This window comes from Scyliorhinus torazame, chromosome 26 (genome assembly GCF_047496885.1).
Source record: "Scyliorhinus torazame isolate Kashiwa2021f chromosome 26, sScyTor2.1, whole genome shotgun sequence".
Lineage (NCBI taxonomy): Eukaryota > Metazoa > Chordata > Chondrichthyes > Carcharhiniformes > Scyliorhinidae > Scyliorhinus > Scyliorhinus torazame.
The window spans coordinates 24,774,391-24,789,158 of record NC_092732.1 but is presented as its reverse complement, the minus strand read 5'-3'; the positions used below and the strand labels follow the sequence as shown (position 1 = coordinate 24,789,158).

Genomic DNA, 14,768 nt, shown 5'->3' with positions numbered 1-14,768 from the left:
TCGGGGTTAAGGGTCGGGTTTTGGGGTTAAGGATTGGGTTTTGGGGTTGAGGATTGGGTTTCGGGGTTTAGGATTGGGTCTCGGGGTTAAGGGTCGGGTTTTGGGGTTAAGGATTGGGTTTCGGGGTTAAGGATTGTGTTTCGGGGTTAAGGATTGGGTTTCAGGGTTAAGGATTGAGTTTTGGGGTTAAGGATTGTGTTTCGGGGTTAAGGATTGGGTTTTGGGGTTAAGGTTTGGGTTACGGGATTAAGGATTGGGTTTCGGGGTTAAGGATTGAGTTTCGGGGTTAAGGATTGGGTTTTGGGTTTAAGGATTGGGTTTCGGGGTTGAGGTTTGGGTTTCGGGGTAAAGGATTGGGTTTCGGGGTTAAGGATTGAGTTTTGGGGTTAAGGGTCGGGTTTCGGGGTTAAGAATTGGGTTTCCGGGTAAAGGCTCAGGTTTCGGGGTTAAGAATTGGGTTTCGGGGTTAAGGATTGGGTTTCGGGGTTAAGGGTCGGGTTTCGGGGTTAAGGGTCGGGTTTCGGGGTTAAGGATCGGGTTTCGGGGTTGAGGTTTGGGTTTCGGGGTTAAGGGTCGGGTTTCGGGGTTAAGGATTGGGTTTCGGGGTTAAGGATTGAGTTTTGGGGTTAAGGATTGGGTTTCGGGGTTAAGAATTGGGTTACGGGGTTAAGGTTTGGGTTTCGGGGTAAAGGGTCGGGTTTTGGGGTTAAGGATTGAGTTTCGGGGTTAAGGATTGAGTTTTGGGGTTATGGATTGGGTTTCGGGGTTAAGGTTTGGGTTTCGGGGTAAAGGATTGGGTTTCGGGGTTAAGGATTGAGTTTTGGGGTTAAGGGTCGGGTTTCGGGTTTAAGAATTGGGTTTCCGGGTAAAGGCTCAGGTTTCGGGGTTAAGGATTGGGTTTCGGGGTTAAGGATTGTGTTTCGGGGTTAAGGGTCGGGTTTCGGGGTTAAGAATTGGGTTTCGGGGTTAAGGATTGGGTTTCGGGGTTAAGGTTTGGGTTTCGGGGTAAAGGATTGGGTTTCGGGGTTAAGGATTGGGTTTCGGGGTTAAGGATTGGGTTTTGGGGTTAAGGGTCGGGTTTTGGGGTTAAGGATTGGGTTTTGGGGTTAAGGATTGGGTTTCGGGGTTAAGGATTGAGTTTTGGGGTTAAGGGTCTGGTTTCTGGGTTAAGAATTGGGTTTCCGGGTTAAGGCTCAGGTTTCGGGGTTAAGGATTGGGTTTCGGGGTTAAGGGTCGGGTTCGGGGTTAAGGTTTAGGTTTCGGGGTTAAGGATCGGGTTTCGGGGTTAAGGGTCGGGTTTCGGGGTTAAGTATTGGGTTACGGGATTAAGGTTTGGGTTTCGGGGTTAAGGGTCGGGTTTTGGGGTTAAGGATTGGGTTTTGGGGTTGAGGATTGGGTTTCGGGGTTTAGGATTGGGTCTCGGGGTTAAGGGTCGGGTTTTGGGGTTAAGGATTGTGTTTCGGGGTTAAGGATTGGGTTTCAGGGTTAAGGATTGTGTTTCGGGGTTAAGGATTGGGTTTCAGGGTTAAGGATTGAGTTTTGGGGTTAAGGATTGTGTTTCGGGGTTAAGGATTGGGTTTCGGGGTTAAGGTTTGGGTTACGGGATTAAGGATTGGGTTTCGGGGTTAAGGATTGAGTTTCGGGGTTAAGGATTGAGTTTTGGGTTTAAGGATTGGGTTTCGGGGTTAAGGTTTGGGTTTCGGGGTAAAGGATTGGGTTTCGGGGTTAAGGATTGAGTTTTGGGGTTAAGGGTCGGGTTTCGGGGTTAAGAATTGTGTTTCCGGGTAAAGGCTCAGGTTTTGGGGTTAAGGATTGGGTTTCGGGGTTAAGGATTGGGTTTCGGGGTTAAGGATTGAGTTTTGGGGTTAAGGATTGGGTTTCGGGGTTAAGAATTGGGTTTCGGGGTTAAGGGTCGGGTTTCGGGGTTAAGGATTGGATTTCGGGGTTAAGGGTCGGGTTTCGGGGTTAAGGATTAGGTTTTGGGGTTAAGGATTGGGTTTCGGGGTTAAGGGTCGGATTTCGGGGTTAAGGATTGGGTTTCAGGGTTAAGGATTGAGTTTTGGGGTTAAGGTTTGGGTTTCGGGGTTAAGGATTACGTTTCAGGGTTAAGGCTCAGGTTTCGGGGTTAAGGATTGGGTTTCGGGGTTAAGATTTGGGTTTCGGGGTTAAGGATTGGGTTTCGGGGTTAAGGATTTAGTTTTGGGGTTAAGGGTCGGGTTTCTGGGTTAAGAATTGGGTTTCCGGGTTAAGGCTCAGCTTTCGGGGTTAAGGATTGGGTTTCGAGGTTAAGGGTCGGGTTTTGTGGTTAAGGATTGGATTTCGGGGTTAAGGGTCGGGTTTCGGGGTTAAGAATTGGGTTTTGGGGTTAAGGATTGGGTTTCGGGGTTAAGGGTCGGGTTTTGTGGTTAAGGATTGGGTTTCGGGGTTAAGGGTCGGGTTTCGGGGTTAAGAATTGGGTTTTGGGGTTAAGGATTGGGTTTCGGGGTTAAGGATCGGGTTTCGGCGTTAAGGGTCGGGTTTCGGGGTTAAGGGTCGGGTTTTGGGGTTAAGGATTGTGTTTCGGGGTTAAGGATTGGGTTTCGGGGTTAAGGTTTGGGTTACGGGATTAAGGATTGGGTTTCGGGGTTAAGGATTGAGTTTCGGGGTTAAGGATTGGGTTTTGGGTTTAAGGATTGGGTTTCGGGGTTGAGGTTTGGGTTTCGGGGTAAAGGATTGGGTTTCGGGGTTAAGGATTGAGTTTTGGGGTTAAGGGTCGGGTTTCGGGGTTAAGAATTGGGTTTCCGGGTAAAGGCTCAGGTTTCGGGGTTAAGAATTGGGTTTCGGGGTTAAGGATTGGGTTTCGGGGTTAAGGGTCGGGTTTCGGGGTTAAGGGTCGGGTTTCGGGGTTAAGGATCGGGTTTCGGGGTTGAGGTTTGGGTTTCGGGGTTAAGGGTCGGGTTTCGGGGTTAAGGATTGGGTTTCGGGGTTAAGGATTGAGTTTTGGGGTTAAGGATTGGGTTTCGGGGTTAAGAATTGGGTTACGGGGTTAAGGTTTGGGTTTCGGGGTAAAGGGTCGGGTTTTGGGGTTAAGGATTGAGTTTCGGGGTTAAGGATTGAGTTTTGGGGTTATGGATTGGGTTTCGGGGTTAAGGTTTGGGTTTCGGGGTAAAGGATTGGGTTTCGGGGTTAAGGATTGAGTTTTGGGGTTAAGGGTCGGGTTTCGGGTTTAAGAATTGGGTTTCCGGGTAAAGGCTCAGGTTTCGGGGTTAAGGATTGGGTTTCGGGGTTAAGGATTGTGTTTCGGGGTTAAGGGTCGGGTTTCGGGGTTAAGAATTGGGTTTCGGGGTTAAGGATTGGGTTTCGGGGTTAAGGTTTGGGTTTCGGGGTAAAGGATTGGGTTTCGGGGTTAAGGATTGGGTTTCGGGGTTAAGGATTGGGTTTCGGGGTTAAGGGTCGGGTTTTGGGGTTAAGGATTGGGTTTTGGGGTTAAGGATTGGGTTTCGGGGTTAAGGATTGAGTTTTGGGGTTAAGGGTCTGGTTTCTGGGTTAAGAATTGGGTTTCCGGGTTAAGGCTCAGGTTTCGGGGTTAAGGATTGGGTTTCGGGGTTAAGGGTCGGGTTCGGGGTTAAGGTTTAGGTTTCGGGGTTAAGGATCGGGTTTCGGGGTTAAGGGTCGGGTTTCGGGGTTAAGTATTGGGTTACGGGATTAAGGTTTGGGTTTCGGGGTTAAGGGTCGGGTTTTGGGGTTAAGGATTGGGTTTTGGGGTTGAGGATTGGGTTTCGGGGTTTAGGATTGGGTCTCGGGGTTAAGGGTCGGGTTTTGGGGTTAAGGATTGGGTTTCGGGGTTAAGGATTGTGTTTCGGGGTTAAGGATTGGGTTTCAGGGTTAAGGATTGAGTTTTGGGGTTAAGGATTGTGTTTCGGGGTTAAGGATTGGGTTTCGGGGTTAAGGTTTGGGTTACGGGATTAAGGATTGGGTTTCGGGGTTAAGGATTGAGTTTCGGGGTTAAGGATTGAGTTTTGGGTTTAAGGATTGGGTTTCGGGGTTAAGGTTTGGGTTTCGGGGTAAAGGATTGGGTTTCGGGGTTAAGGATTGAGTTTTGGGGTTAAGGGTCGGGTTTCGGGGTTAAGAATTGTGTTTCCGGGTAAAGGCTCAGGTTTTGGGGTTAAGGATTGGGTTTCGGGGTTAAGGATTGGGTTTCGGGGTTAAGGATTGAGTTTTGGGGTTAAGGATTGGGTTTCGGGGTTAAGAATTGGGTTTCGGGGTTAAGGGTCGGGTTTCGGGGTTAAGGATTGGATTTCGGGGTTAAGGGTCGGGTTTCGGGGTTAAGGATTAGGTTTTGGGGTTAAGGATTGGGTTTCGGGGTTAAGGGTCGGGTTTCGGGGTTAAGGATTGGGTTTCAGGGTTAAGGATTGAGTTTCGGGGTTAAGGATCGGGTTTCGGCGTTAAGGGTCGGGTTTCGGGGTTAAGGGTCGGGTTTTGGGGTTAAGGATTGGGTTTTGGGGTTAAGGATTGGGTTTTGGGGTTAAGGATTGGGTTTTGGGGTTAAGGGTCGGGTTTTGGGGTTAAGGATTGGGTTTCGGGGTTAAGGATTGGGTTTCGGGGTTAAGGATTGTGTTTCGGGGTTAAGATTTGGGTTTCGGGGTTAAGGATTGGGTTTCGGGGTAAAGGATTGGGTTTTGGGGTGAAGGATTGGGTTTCGGGATTAAGGATTGAGTTTTGGGGTTAAGGGTTGGGCTTCGGGGTTAAGGCCCAGGTTTCGGGGTTAAGGATTGGGTTTCGAGGTTAAGGGTCGGGTTTTGTGGTTAAGGGTTGGGTTTCGGGGTTAAGGGTCGGGTTTCGGGGTTAAGAATTGGGTTTCGGGGTTAAGGATTGGGTTTCGGGGTTAAGGGTCGGGTTTTGTGGTTAAGGATTGGGTTTCGGGGTTAGGGGTCGGGTTTCGGGGTTAAGGCTTAGGTTTCGGGGTTAAGGATCGGGTTTCGGGGTTCAGGGTAGGGTTTCGGGGTTAAGTATTGGGTTACGGGATTAAGGTTTGGGTTTCGGGGTTAAGGGTCGGGTTTTGGGGTTAGGGATTGGGTTTTGGGGTTGAGGATTGGGTTTCGGGGTTTAGGATTGGGTCTCGGGGTTAAGGGTCGGGTTTTGGGGTTAAGGATTGGGTTTCGGGGTTAAGGATTGTGTTTCGGGGTTAAGGATTGGGTTTCAGGGTTAAGGATTGAGTTTTGGGGTTCAGGATTGTGTTTCGGGGTTAAGGATTGGGTTTCGGGGTTAAGGTTTGGGTTACGGGATTAAGGATTGGGTTTCGGGGTTAAGGATTGAGTTTCGGGGTTAAGGATTGAGTTTTGGGTTTAAGGATTGGGTTTCGGGGTTAAGGTTTGGGTTTCGGGGTAAAGGATTGGGTTTCGGGGTTAAGGATTGAGTTTTGGGGTTAAGGGTCGGGTTTCGGGGTTAAGAATTGGGTTTCCGGGTAAAGGCTCAGGTTTTGGGGTTAAGGATTGGGTTTCGGGGTTAAGGATTGGGTTTCGGGGTTAAGGATTGAGTTTTGGGGTTAAGGATTGGGTTTCGGGGTTAAGAATTGGGTTTCGGGGTTAAGGGTCGGGTTTCGGGGTTAAGGATTGGATTTCGGGGTTAAGGGTCGGGTTTCGGGGTTAAGGATTAGGTTTTGGGGTTAAGGATTGGGTTTCGGGGTTAAGGGTCGGGTTTCGGGGTTAAGGATTGGGTTTCAGGGTTAAGGATTGAGTTTTGGGGTTAAGGTTTGGGTTTCGGGGTTAAGGATTACGTTTCAGGGTTAAGGCTCAGGTTTCGGGGTTAAGGATTGGGTTTCGGGGTTAAGATTTGGGTTTCGGGGTTAAGATTTGGGTTTCGGGGTTAAGGATTGGGTTTCGGGGTTAAGGATTTAGTTTTGGGGTTAAGGGTCGGGTTTCTGGGTTAAGAATTGGGTTTCCGGGTTAAGGCTCAGGTTTCGGGGTTAAGGATTGGGTTTCGAGGTTAAGGGTCGGGTTTTGTGGTTAAGGATTGGATTTCGGGGTTAAGGGTCGGGTTTCGGGGTTAAGAATTGGGTTTTGGGGTTAAGGATTGGGTTTCGGGGTTAAGGGTCGGGTTTTGTGGTTAAGGATTGGGTTTCGGGGTTAAGGGTCGGGTTTCGGGGTTAAGAATTGGGTTTTGGGGTTAAGGATTGGGTTTCGGGGTTAAGGATCGGGTTTCGGCGTTAAGGGTCGGGTTTTGGGGTTAAGGGTCGGGTTTTGGGGTTAAGGATTGGGTTTTGGGGTTAAGGATTGGGTTTTGGGGTTAAGGATTGGGTTTTGGGGTTAAGGGTCGGGTTTTGGGGTTAAGGATTGGGTTTCGGGGTTAAGGATTGGGTTTCGGGGTTAAGGATTGTGTTTCGGGGTTAAGATTTGGGTTTCGGGGTTAAGGATTGGGTTTCGGGGTAAAGGATTGGGTTTTGGGGTTAAGGATTGGGTTTCAGGGTTAAGGATTGGGTTTTGGGGTTAAGGATTGGGTTTCGGGGTTAAGGGTCGGGTTTTGGGGTTAAGGATTGGGTTTTGGGGCTAAGGATAGGGTTTTGGGGTTAAGGATTGTGTTTCGGGGTTAAGGATTGGGTTTCAGGGTTAAGGATTGGGTTTCGGGATTAAGGTTTGGGTTTCGGGGTTAAGGGTCGGGTTTCGGCGTTAAGGGTCGGGTTTTGGGGTTAAGGGTCGGGTTTCGGGGTTAAGGATTGGGTTTCGGGGTTTAGGATTGGGTCTCGGGGTTAAGGATTGCGTTTCGGGGTTAAGGGTCGGTTTTTGGGGTTAAGGATTGAGTTTCGGGGTTAAGGGTCGGTTTTTGGGGTTAAGGATTGTGTTTCGGGGTTAAGGATTGCGTTTCGGGGTTAAGGATTACGTTTCGGGGTTAAGGATTGGGTTTTGGGGTTAAGGATTGGGTTTCGGGGTTAAGGATTGGGTTTTGGGGTTAAGGATTGGGTTACGGGTTAAGGGTCGGTTTTCGGGGTTAAGGATTGGGTTTCGGGGTTTAGGATTGGGTTTCGGGGTTAAGGATTTGGTTTCGGGGTTAAGGGTTGGGTTTCGGGGTTAAGGATTGGGTCTCGGGGTTAACATAGAACATAGAACATAGAAAATACAGCACAGAACAGGCCCTTCGGCCCACGATGTTGTGCCGAACCTTTGTCCTAGATTAATCATAGATTATCATTGAATTTACAGTGCAGAAGGAGGCCATTCGGCCCTTTGAGTCTGCACCGCCTCTTGGAAAGAGCACCCTACCCAAACTCAACACCTTCACCCAACACCAAGGTCAATTTGGACATTAAGGGCAATTTATCATTGGCCAATTCACCTAACCTGCACATCTTTGGATTGTGGGAGGAAACCGGAGCACCCGGAGGAAACCCACGCAGACACGGGGAGGACGTGCAGACTCCGCACAGTCAGTGACCCAAGCCGGAATCGAACCTGGGACCCTGGAGCTGTGAAGCAATTGTGCTATCCACAATGCTGCCGTGCTGCCCTTGAGAACAAATAAATCTACACTATATCATTTAACCGTAATCCATGTACCTATCCAATAGCTGCTTGAAGGTCCCTAATGTTTCCGACTCAACTACTTCCACAGGCAGTGCATTCCATGCCCCCACTACTCTCTGGGTAAAGAACCTACCTCTGATATCCCTCCTATATCTTCCACCTTTCACCTTAAATTTATGTCCCCTTGTAATGGTTTGTTCCACCCGGGGAAAAAGTCTCTGACTGTCTACTCTATCTATTCCCCTGATCATCTTATAAACCTCTATCAAGTCGCCCCTCATCCTTCTCCGTTCTAATGAGAAAAGGCCTAGCACCCTCAACCTTTCCTCGTAAGACCTACTCTCCATTCCAGGCAACATCCTGGTAAATCTTCTTTGCACCTTTTCCAAAGCTTCCACATCCTTCCTAAAATGAGGCGACCAGAACTGTACACAGTACTCCAAATGTGGCCTTACCAAAGTTTTGTACAGCTGCATCATCACCTCACGGCTCTTAAATTCAATCCCTCTGTTAATGAACGCGAGCACACCATAGGCCTTCTTCACAGCTCTATCCACTTGAGTGGCAACTTTCAAAGATGTATGAACATAGACCCCAAGATCTCTCTGCTCCTCCACATTGCCAAGAACTCTACCGTTAACCCTGTATTCCGCATTCATATTTGTCCTTCCAAAATGGACAACCTCACACTTTTCAGGGTTAAACTCCATCTGCCACTTCTCAGCCCAGCTCTGCATCCTATCTATGTCTCTTTGCAGCCGACAACAGCCCTCCTTACTATCCACAACTCCACCAATCTTCGTATCATCTGCAAATTTACTGACCCACCCTTCAACTCCCTCATCCAAGTCATTAATGAAAATCACAAACAGCAGAGGACCCAGAACTGATCCCTGCGGTACGCCACTGGTAACTGGGATCCAGGCTGAATATTTGCCATCCACCACCACTCTCTGACTTCTATCGGTTAGCCAGTTCGTCATCCAACTGGCCAAATTTCCCACTATCCCATGCCTCCATACTTTCTGCATAAGCCTACCATGGGGAACTTTATCAAATGCCTTACTAAAATCCATGTACACTACATCCACTGCTTTACCTTCATCCACATGCTTGGTCACCTCCTCAAAGAATTCAATAAGATTTGTAAGGCAAGACCTACCCCTCACAAATCCGTGCTGACTATCCCTAATCAAGCAGTGTCTTTCCAGATGCTCAGAAATCCTATCCTTCAGTACCCTTTCCATTACTTTGCCTACCACCGAAGTAAGACTAACAGGCCTGTAATTCCCAGGGTTATCCCTAGTCCTTTTTTTGAACAGGGGCACGACATTCGCCACTCTCCAATCACCTGGTACCACCCCTGTTGACAGTGAGGACGAAAAGATCATTGCCAACGGCTCTGCAATTTCATCTCTTGCTTCCCATAGAATCCTTGGATATATCCCGTCAGGCCCGGGGGACTTGTCTATCCTCAAGTTTTTCAAAATGCCCAACACATCTTCCTTCCTAACAAGTATTTCCTCGAGCTTACCAATCTGTTTCACACTGTCCTCTCCAACAATATCGCCCCTCTCATTTGTAAATACAGAAGAAAAGTACTCGTTCAAGACCTCTCCTATCTCTTCAGACTCAATACACAATCTCCCGCTACTGTCCTTGATCGGACCTACCCTCGCTCTAGTCATTCTCATATTTCTCACATATGTGTAAAAGGCCTTGGGGTTTTCCTTGATCCTACCCGCCAAAGATTGTTCATGCCCTCTCTTAGCTCTCCTAATCCCTTTCTTCAGTTCCCTCCTGGCTATCTTGTATCCCTCCAATGCCCTGTCTGAACCTTGTTTCCTCAGCCTTACATCGGGTTTCGGGGTTAAGGGTCGGGTTTCGGGGTTAAGGATTTGGTTTTGGGGTTAAGGATTGGGTTTCGGGGTTGAGGATTGGGTTTTGGGGTTTAGGATTGGGTTTCGGGGTTAAGGGTCGGGTTTCGGGGTTAAGGATTGGGTTTCGGGGTTACGGGTCGGGTTTCGGGGTTAAGGATTGGGTTTCGGGGTTGAGGATTGGGTTTCGGGGTTAAGGGTCGGGTTTCGGGGTTAAGGATTGGGTTTCGGGGTTCAGGGTCGGGTTTCGGGGTTAAGGATTGGGTTTCGGGGTTGAGGATTGGGTTTCGGGGTTAAGCTTTGGGTTTCGGGGTTAAGGGTCGCGTTTCGGGGTTAAGGGTCGCGTTTCGGGGTTAAGGTTCGCGTGAGGGACTGCAGTTATTACATTTATTTCAGACATCGGGCCTGTGACTGTCTTGTCCGGCGTTTGTTGCATTGCACAGGTCAGAAGGTGTAGGGTTAGGGTTAAAATGTTCGGATTACAGGGTTAGGGTTAGAGGTCGGGGTTCAGAGCTGCAGTTCTTACGTTTGACGATTGCGCTGGGAGATTGTGGGGGCTACGGGGAGCGAGGTAACAAATGGGTTCAGAAGACACTCACCGCACAGTTTGGTCAGCGAGCCAGCCCGCGTCACACTGCTCGTAGCCGCTCGCGTAGGCAATCTCTAATTGCTCGGGGGTGGCTATTCGGGCGCTGATGTCCAGGCACGCTTGCTGTGCCGAGCGGAAATTGAAGGCGTAGCGTTTCGAAGTGTCGCGGTAATGGAACACAACGCCTGGAGGGAGAACGGGCCACAAGGTTAGGACGGTGCCTCCCTCGCCCATGATGCAGTCCATCACCCCCTCCCTGCCCGCCGGGAGGAGGATCAAAGAGCATTGATGGCCACAAGATGAAGGTCGAATTCAACATCAATATACCCTACCCCTCTCTGAGCCCAATACCATAATGAGACACTGCAGCGTTACGGTCAGAGATAGGGTTAACCTGACCCTCCCACAGTGCGGCGCTCCCTCAGTACTGACCCTCCCACAGTGCGGCACTCCCTCAGTACTGACCCTCCCACAGTGCGGCACTCCCTCAGTACTGACCCTCCCACAGTGCGGCACTCCCTCAGTACTGACCCTCCCACAGTGCGGCACTCCCTCAGTACTGACCCTCTGACAGTGCGGCGCTCCCTCAGTACTGACCCTCCCACAGTGCGGCGCTCCCTCAGTACTGACCTTCCCACAGTGCGGCACTCCCTCAGTACTGACCCTCTGACAGTGCGGCGCTCCCTCAGTACTGACCCTCCCACAGTGCGGCACTCCCTCAGTAATGACCCTCGCACAGTGCGGCACTCCCTCAGTACTGACCCTCTGACAGTGCGGCACTCCCTCAGTACTGACCCCCCCACAGTGCGGCACTCCCTCAGTACTGATCCTCCCACAGTGCGGCGCTCCCTCGGTACTGACCCTCCCACAGTGCGGCACTCCCTCAGTACTGACCCTCCCACAGTGCGGCACTCCCTCAGTACTGACCCTCGCACAGTGCGGCACTCCCTCAGTACTGACCCTCTGACAGTGCGGCACTCCCTCAGTACTGACCCCCCCCACAGTGCGGCACTCCCTCAGTACTGATCCTCCGACAGTGCGGCACTCCCTCAGTACTGACCCTCCCACAGTGCGGCACTCCCTCAGTACTGACCCCCCCCATAGTGCGGCACTCCCTCAGTACTGACCCTCCGACAGTGCGGCACTCCCTCAGTACTGACCCTCCCACAGTGCGGCGCTCCCTCAGTACTGACCCTCTGACAGTGCGGCGCTCCCTCAGTACTGACCCTCTGACAGTGCGGAGCGCCCTCAGTACTGACCCTCTGACAGTGCGGCGCTCCCTCAGTACTGTCCCTCCCACAGTGCGGCACTCCCTCAGGACTGACCCTCTGACAGTGCGGCGCTCCGTCAGTACTGACCCCCCCACAGTGCGGCACTCCCTCAGTACTGACCCTCCGACAGTGCGGCACTCCCTCAGTACTGACCCTCCCACAGTGCGGCGCTCCCTCAGTACTGACCCTCTGACAGTGCGGCGCTCCCTCAGTACTGACCCTCTGACAGTGCGGTGCGCCCTCAGTACTGACCCTCTGACAGTGCAGCACTCCCTCAGTACTGACCCTCCCACAGTGCGGAGCTCCCTCAGTACTGACCCACTGACAGTGCGGCGCTCCCTCAGTACTGTCCCTCCCACAGTGCGGCACTCCCTCAGTACTGACCCTCTGACAGTGCGGCACTCCCTCAGTACTGACCCTCTGACAGTGCGGTGCGCCCTCAGTACTGACCCTCCCACAGTGCGGAGCTCCCTCAGTACTGACCCACTGACAGTGCGGCGCTCCCTCAGTACTGTCCCTCCCACAGTGCGGCACTCCCTCAGGACTGACCCTCTGACAGTGCGGCGCTCCCTCAGTACTGACCCTCTGACAGTGCGGCGCTCCCTCAGGACTGACCCTCTGACAGTGCGGCGCTCCCTCAGTACTGACCCTCTGACAGTGCAGCGCTCCCTCAGTACTGACCCTCCGACAGTGCGGCGCTCCCTCAGTACTGACCCTCCCACAGTGCGGCACTCCCTCTGTACTGACCCTCCCACAGTGCGGCGCTCCCTCTTGATGCGCGCATTTACCTTTGACCTCCAGCTCAGCCAGGTCCTGTGCGTCATCTATTCCGTGCTGGACCTCGCAGCGATATATCCCCGTGTCGTTGCTAAGCAACCGGCGGATCTCCAAGGAGACGTCTGTGGTGGTGGTTGGGTAGTGCGGCAGCGCCACCCGGTGATGGTACCCCTCATTGACCTTCACCTTGAACACCGTGGCTACGAGGATGTCCGTCTCGTTGCCGTCCCGGATGAAGCTCCACTTCACTCTGGGCGTGCTGGGGAACCGGGGCGGATCCGCGTACGAGGCGAAGCACGGAATGGTCACGCTGCCGCCCAGCACGCCCCGCAATGGGGTCAGTGCCCCCACCGTCACATTCAGAGTCTTCACATCATCTGGGGGAAGAACAGATTCGGCCATTCATCAATTCTTCACTCCCTCTCTCCCTATCCCTCTCTCCCTCCCTCCCTCTCTCCCTCTCTCCCTATCCCTCTCTCCCTCCCTCCCTCTCTCCCTATCCCTCCATCTCTCTCTATCCCTCCCTCTCCCTCCCTTCCCCTCCCTCCATCTCTCCCCTCTTTCCCTATCCCTCCATTTCTCCCCTCCCTATCCCTCCCTCCTTCTCTCCCTCCCTCACTCCAGCTCTCCCCTCTCTCCCTTTTCCTCCCTTCATCTCTCCCTATTCATCGCACCATCCCTCCCCTCTCTCCCTATCCCTCTGTCCATCTTCTTCTCTCCCTATCCCTCCCTCCATCTTCCTCTCTCCCTATCACTCCCTCCATCTCTCCCCTCTCTCTCCCCATCCCTCCCTCCATCTCTCCCCTCTCTCCTTATCCCTCCCTCCATCTTCCTCTCTCCCAATTCCTCCCTCCATCTCTCCCCTCTCTCTCCATCCCTCCCTCCATCCCTCCCCTCTCTCCCTATCCCTCCATCCATCTACTCTCCCTATCCCTCCCTCCATCTTCCTCTCTCCCTATTCCTCCCTCCATCCCTCCCTCTCACCATCCCGCCCTCCATCCCTGCCCTCTCTCCCCATCCCTCCCTCCATCTCTCCCCTCTCTCTCCATCTCTCCCTCCATCTCTCTCTCCATCCCTCCCCTCTCTCCCTATCCCTCCGTCCATCTTCTTCTCTCCCTATCCCTCCCTCCATCTTCCTCTCTCCCTATTCCTCCCTCCATCCCTCCCCTCTCTCACCATCCCGCCCTCCATCCCTGCCCTTTCTCCCCATCACTCCCTCCATCTCTTCCCTCCCTCTCCCCATCCCTCCCTCCATCTCTCCCCTCTCTCCCCATCCCTCCCTCCATCTCTCTCCTCTCTCCCTATCCCTTCTCCATCCTGCTCCTCTCCCTATTCCTCCCTCCATCTCTCCCCACTCCCTCCATCTCCCTATCTCTCTCCCTCCCTCCCTCCACCCTCGCTCTCTCCCTCCCTCTTTACCACCTGTGGCACATATAGGGTACAAGAGCAAAACGCGGTCAGGCTATTTCTCCGCCTCTCTGGCAGTGGGAGTCCAGCGAAATTAAGGCGATTTCTCTCAATCCGTCGGGAGTCCGTCACCCGTGAGCTCCTCGCTGGGGTGGAAGCCTCGCGCAAGACGTAGTCTCAATAATCCGTCCAAACAATGATAAGTGTGGTTAATAGTCGGCTAGACTGAGGGACGTCACATTGAAACATGAATTCTGAAGGGGTTTGATCGGGATGAGTGCAGGCAGCTTATTCTTGCTGGTCGCGGAATATTAAACACGGCGTGGGGGGGCGGGGGGGGGGGGGGGGGGGGGGGGGGTCGGCCATTTTGGCCGGAGGAGGAGGGGGTGAAATTCCTTCAATCGCCGGGGGGGGGGGGGGGGGGCGGGGGGGGGGGGGAAATCGAGACTTGGGGATAGGCAGGGGCTTCGGCCCCTCAGGGCCGTGAGGGGGCCGGGCAGGAAAATTGGAGTCGGAGGCCGAGTGTGTATAAAAGACGGAGGGAGATCGGTCCTTGGTCAATCAGGGGAGAAGGCAGGAGGTCGGGGATGAGAAAATATCAGCCATGGTTGGATGGCGGAGCAGACCCGATGGGCCGAGTGGCCTAATTCTGCTCCGGCGTCTCACGGTCTGCCACGTGGGTGGTGCCCTTCGGATCAATCTCGAGGGGCCGAGTGGTTCAACCCTTCGCCCGTCTCCGGTGATCCGATACGACCGCCGCTCGCTTTGCGACTCCGCTGCTCGGCGGGGCGGGGGGGAGAAGGTGGCCCAACGTGTTTGCGTCGTTGATATGATTATTATCTCCCTACCTCGAGTGGAGTCCACCAGAGGATGAGCTGAGCTGACGTCCGTGATCAGGAGGACCATGAGCAGGCGGGGAATCATCGCCATCCTGTGCAGCAACAGACAAGGTGCAAAGGTCAGCTCGAGCGAGCCCGAGATAGGAAACGCGGTCTCCGTCAGTTATTCAGACCCCAGCCGCTGCCCCTCATGAGGCCGTTGGCTCCTTTTGCGAATCGTTTTAAATCCGCTCGTTCCCGGTCCTCTTCCGAGGGCGAGCGGTCCCCCCCCCCCCCCCCCCCCCGTCCAGTGTCCTCCCCCACTCCGCGCCATTTCGAACCCCTCGATCCAACCTCCTCTCGGCCGCCTTCGCCCCCAGAGGAACAGGTCCCGACGTCCCCAATCTACCCTCGTCGCTGACGCCTCTCACCCCCGGAACCACTCGCGTGAACCTCTCCTGCACTCTCTCCGATGCACTCACATCCCCCTTCCTTAGTGTGGCGCCCAGAACAGTGCACAATATTCCAGCTGA

General features: G+C 52.9%; 2 protein-coding genes across 2 annotated transcripts in view; one reads left to right on the top strand and one right to left on the bottom strand.

Annotated features, from left to right (window-relative positions):
* The window catches only part of LOC140402849 (NAD(P)H-hydrate epimerase-like), a 923,606-nt gene that overhangs the window by 356,759 nt on the left and 552,079 nt on the right, over window positions 1-14,768 (top strand). The window lies entirely within an intron of this gene.
* Window positions 1-14,768, bottom strand: part of LOC140402853 (brevican core protein-like) — a 68,699-nt gene that overhangs the window by 30,500 nt on the left and 23,431 nt on the right. The window contains exons 2-4 of the mRNA XM_072490478.1: window positions 14,266-14,348; window positions 12,022-12,387; window positions 9,973-10,147 (exon numbers count right to left, since the gene is read on the bottom strand). Of these exons, the coding sequence (XP_072346579.1) occupies window positions 9,973-10,147; window positions 12,022-12,387; window positions 14,266-14,347 (623 nt within the window). The 5' untranslated portion in view covers window position 14,348. The remainder of the gene's footprint in view (window positions 1-9,972; window positions 10,148-12,021; window positions 12,388-14,265; window positions 14,349-14,768) is intronic.